The sequence below is a fragment of the Rhinichthys klamathensis genome, unplaced genomic scaffold (assembly GCF_029890125.1).
Source record: "Rhinichthys klamathensis goyatoka isolate OS25496 unplaced genomic scaffold, OSU_Roscu_1.1 h1tg000338l_1, whole genome shotgun sequence".
Lineage (NCBI taxonomy): Eukaryota > Metazoa > Chordata > Actinopteri > Cypriniformes > Leuciscidae > Rhinichthys > Rhinichthys klamathensis.
Window position 1 is genome coordinate 911,473 of NW_026606852.1, and position 5,077 is coordinate 916,549.

The 5,077-nt window shown below is 38.8% G+C and overlaps 1 protein-coding gene across 1 annotated transcript; it reads right to left on the minus strand.

Annotated features, from left to right (window-relative positions):
- Positions 1 to 336: 336 nt before the first annotated feature.
- On the minus strand, positions 337 to 3,409 carry LOC130106379 (cytochrome P450 1B1). Its single transcript, XM_056272466.1, has 2 exons — positions 2,208 to 3,409; positions 337 to 982 (listed from the first exon to the last, which is right to left on the minus strand). Exons 1-2 carry the CDS (start codon positions 3,197 to 3,199, stop codon positions 385 to 387), a joined length of 1,590 nt encoding a protein of 529 aa, XP_056128441.1. The 5' UTR covers positions 3,200 to 3,409; the 3' UTR covers positions 337 to 384.
- Between the last annotated feature and the right edge of the window lie 1,668 nt (positions 3,410 to 5,077).

The window sequence follows — 5,077 nt, forward strand, 5'->3', positions numbered from 1 at the left end:
ATAAATAGATAAAAGCAATTGTGTGTCTGCATGCTATAACGACTAGGAGAACTAGAATTGGTAACATACAAATCTCTCGACTAAATAATGCTATGCATGTAAATGTCTCAAAACTCTTAGAAATCAAACATGTATGAATAAAATAAGCCACCATGTAATGTTCTGTTGTGTAGCTTTTGCTTTGCTGCTCTTGCAGAGTATACCATAAATCAGTGCATTGTGTAGTTTTATTCCTCTAGCTAGTTTTGACCAGGAAAATGTTTTGCCTGAGTATATGATGTCTATAAATATATTGATATTTTTTTCACCCATGCAGATAAGATATTCTTCATTGTCCCAACCTTCATTTGCCAGAGTATTTAAGTTGTGTGCTTTGATTTCACTTCAAACTTGAGGTCTTTGTCTTTGTTCTGTAGGAGTCCGAGACATTTCTACCAAGCCGTCCAGGAGTTCTGTGCTGTCACGGAGTGTGACAGACACTTTAAAGGCTTTGGGTTTAATCGTGAGCCCATACTCATAGTCCATGCTGGGGATACTTTCTGCTGTAAAGCTACACTGATGTAGCAGCAAGGAAGTGAAGAGGAAGAGCTGTATCTTGGACAGGTCTTCTCCAATGCATCTGCGCTTCCCCAGAGAGAAGATCAGCACGTTGGTGGTTAAGTCTTTGTTGAGCGCTCCATCCTCGTCCAAGAAGCGCTGTGGGTTGAATACCTCTGGTTGATCCCATTTGGTCGGGTCATGGTTCAAAGACCATTGGTTGATGAAAATGATGGTGTCTTTGGGGATGCCATAACCATTGATGGAAGTGTCCGTGGTTGTGCTGTGGGGGATCGTTATGGGGATGAACGAGGTGAATCGCATGACTTCGTAGATGAAGGCTGTGAAGTATGGAAGATGAGGTTGGTCTGCAATGGTTGGAAGGCGACTGCGATGCACCACTCTGTCTACATCCTCCTGAAGACGTTTCTGGACTTCTGGATACCTGTAATATAAGTGAAGACCTCTTTCAGCATTTTCAACTTTCTACTGCTTGAGTTCACCCAGTCACCAGAAAATATTATGGACATTGAATGTCGATTTTGAAAACGCTTGTATTGCGAAGCAGAATATCTGTTTCATTGAGGATTTAAATGTAATTTATATCCCATATCTGTTTATATATAAATTAAGCCTAAAATCGCATCTAGTATCCTGTATGAAGCAGTCATTGTGTTGAGTTTCACAGAGTGGCCTACATGTTTAAAAGTGTTGGTGGGTCAGATTTCATTTTGTGTTTCTGTAACCTGCCCTCATTATTTGCTGCCAGTACCTGCACGGAAGAGTTACATAACACACGAAAGCTGTTGGGTGTTATTGAGATCCGCCTGTCTCTTGTGGACTCTTGTAAATCTGTAGGTTGTCGCACTGCAAAGCTATAGTTCCCCCCAAAATAAAAATGCTGTCATCACTTACACATCTTCATGTTGTTCCGAACCTGTATGAGTTTCTTTCTTCTGTTGAACACAAAAGAAGATATTTTAAAGAATGTTGGTAACCAAAGAGTTGATGGTAGCCATTGACTTCCATAGTAGGAAAAAAAAAACATACTATGGAAGTCAATGGCTACGGTCGTCAACTGTCTGGTTACCAACATTCTTCAAAATATCTTCATTTGTGTTCAACAGAAGAAAGAAACTCATACAGGTTTTGAACAACACGAGGGTGAGTAAATTATGACAAATGTATAATTTTTGGGTGAACTATCCTTTTAAAATGCTGCAGCTAAATAAATAAATAACAATGCTATAACAAACCCATAATTTTCTTTTTCTTTTTTCTGGGCAACATAAGGAGATGCATTGCAACGGCTCTTTTTCATGCAATAATTGTGGTTATTGATTGATATAGTGTCAAGCAGACTATACTGAATAAATCATGTTGCTTTTTTTTTTGCTTTTTGGAGCTTCACAGTATAAATTATTGTCCACTGAGCAGATTGAACGTCCAGCAATATTTCTTCTTTTGTTCCCACAAAAGTAGTTTGATGTTATTTTAAAAATAATGTTATACTTATTTAATTATATAATTTGTTAATTTTATTCATTTAAAAATAAAACAATATATAAAAACTAAAAAAAAAAAAACTGTAAGTAGCAATAAGAGTAAATTACGTCATGTGACCTATCCCTTTAAGTATTACATTTATGGTAGACAAAAAAATAATTTACCTGACTAGTAACAGAATGATCCACTGTAGAGCTGTAGATAGAGTGTCTTGACTGGCTCCAAAAATATCTGACATGGTCGATGGCACGAACTCCTTATCCAGAAAGACCCCCGGCCCCCCTGACAGCCCTTTATCCAGAGCTACGATGAACGCGTCAGTCATGTCACGGACGAGGCTCAATGAAATAGTCTTGCGGTGCTCCACCACTTTGGAATGAATAAACTCGTAAAACTCCGTGTTGAGTGCTTTAAACTGGGCAAAGAGAGTTTTGATGGGGTTTGGGAAGTACTGCAGCCAGGGCATCACATCCACGATGCTTCCAGCTCCGACTGTCTTGGTAAACTGATCATTTCTGCCCACCACCTGCTGGAACTCCGCATCATCAAACGAGTACCGGTTCCCGAAGCACACGGCGCTCATGGTGTTCGCCACCGACACCACCAAATACCGATGCGGTTCGAAGAATTGCTGCTCGCGAGTTTTAGTCAGAAACAAACGGATGAGCTCTCCGATCTCGCACACGATGTGCTTCTCAAACGTTTGTTTGGTGTGGATGTTGGCTGTGGAGAAATTTCTCATGGTGCTTTGGGCGATCTTTCGATGCAGTTTCCACCACTGGCTGTAGTTACCGAATGCCATACTTTTCCCACCGGACACGAACCGGAACGAAGCGAAGTCGGGTCTGCCGGCAAAATCGACGGCTTTTTTTATAAGCGCCTCTTTAATCGAGTCTCCGTTCAGAACCACCACGTCTCGGCTGCCAAGTTTGATCTGAAACACGTCGCCGTATTTCTGGGCCATCCGAGTGAAGAAAAAGTGAGGACAGGTACCGAGCTGAGCGGCGTTACCGATGACCGGCCATGGGAACGGACCCGGTAACTGACACCGACCGGGTCGCCGCCAGAACATGAGCGTTAAACACACCAGCAGAGATAGCAAAGCACTCCGCGACGAAAGCTGAATGAAATCACCTACAGTCGCAAGGAAATCCATTTTTGATATATTTGCAAGCCTCGAAATCAAGGCAGAATCACTTTGAAGTGGTCAAACAATTTACCCTGTTGAGCATCAGATCACTGAAGTTTCCAGCGCTTGCGGCGTGTCTGAGTGATTCATGTGAAATTATAGATTGGGATAAAGTTAGAAGTGTTGGGATGGTTGGTCTAAGATGAAATGAGTTTATCCAAGAATTGATCCACGACTAAATCACACCACTGAGTCTCCTCCTTTACACACACACACACACACACACACACACACACACACACTCTCTCTCTCTCTCTCTCTCTCTCTCTCTCTCTCTCTCTCTCTCTCTCTCTCTCTCTCTCTCTCTCTCTCTCTCTCTCTCTCTCTCTCTGAATGCGTGACTTCAACTGCTGTGTATTTTGAACTCTATCTATCTATCTATCTATCTATCTATCTATCTATCTATCTATCTATCTATCTATCTATCTATCTATCTATCTATCTATCTATCTATCTATCTATCTAACGTGAAAAAATGTCATCATGCTGTTTAAAAAAAGTAACACAACCTTGTAATAGTCATTTTAATTCACCAAAGAATTACTGAAATTACGGAATATTGCAAAGAAAAAACGTGGGCCTACATATGTTGGGCTAAATTTGCAGTGAAACTGTTTAACAAGGCAACACGTGTAGCTTACTTCTAGGGCAAAATAAATTATATTTTATCGTCTAAATCTAGTTATCCACTGAAATGGGTTAATATTTTTTTTTTGCTTAATTCAAAGAAGTTATATGTTTTGAAAATTGTAATGGGGATGCTTTAGTTTTCTCGTGTTTGCAACTTCAGTACCGTGCAAGTCAGAACAGATCGTATAAAGAATGATGATGTATGCTGAAACTGTAGATCAAAACTAATATTTGACAGGACAATATAGTGTACTTCCTTCATCACTGTGGGAAATACAATAGAAAAGATAACAAGTGATGGAAAATTATGCAATGGTGGAGATTTTTGATAGTATTTTCCTCTTTCTCTGTTTCCACCTGTTGCCACTAGGAGGACCACATTCCCAACCAGAGCCAAATTATATGACACTTAAATTAAGTAGGCCTAATGAAGGGAAAATAAAGAGCTCCATTTATTTGTTTGTAATTCTACAACTTGTGTCGTCCGTATTTTGTATTTAAAGTCTTACTTGGGATGCAACATTATAGGCCTACTTCAACAAATGTAAGGCTATACCTGTAACTTTATGTCTTATTATAAATGTAATTAATTCATATTTACAATAAAAAACTATGATTTTTTTGTCCAAATAAATCGTATATGTATTTTTCTTACAGGAGGGCAAACTCCGTTTCACAATGTTTGATATGAAAATATGATGATCACGATCCACTGTTTTCACAAAGCAGATGCACAATTTCAAAGTGTGCTTAAACAGCTCGGTTAATGTGTTCCGAGTGAATCATCTTTGAAAATCGATTCAGAATTGCTTCTTCTTCTTTTTTTTTGGACTATTTTGAGGTTTTTTGTTTAAAACGTGCTATATAAAAATAAATATGCCTATTATAAAATATTATTATAATTATATACATTATAATAACATCATTATTATTATTATAAAAGAGACACATTTCATATAAAGATATATTCATAAAAAAAACTAAATACTTATCTAAAAGTATGCCGAATTAGTCCAGCGGAATCTCGAGAGTTCAGTACCACGGACAGCGCGCGTGCAGCGCGCACTGATCACGCCATGACACGTCAAATCACTTAACAGGTTTTATTGATCCCCAGAAGAACGCTGACTCTTTACAGCAATCAGGACTTGACAACTTCAAATGGGCTATTATAAATAATAAAATACGATAAAATAGTAGGCCTATAGGCCTACA

What these genes read in the sequence shown, in the direction of transcription:
- LOC130106379 (XM_056272466.1), bottom strand. Translation starts at nt 3,199, where the DNA reads ATGGATTTCCTTGCGACTGTAGGTGATTTCATTCAGCTTTCGTCGCGG. An exon ending in ATCATTCTGTTACTAGTCAG is followed by an intron (nt 983 to 2,207) that starts GTAAATTATTTT and finishes CTTATATTACAG; the next exon opens with GTATCCAGAAGTCCAGAAAC.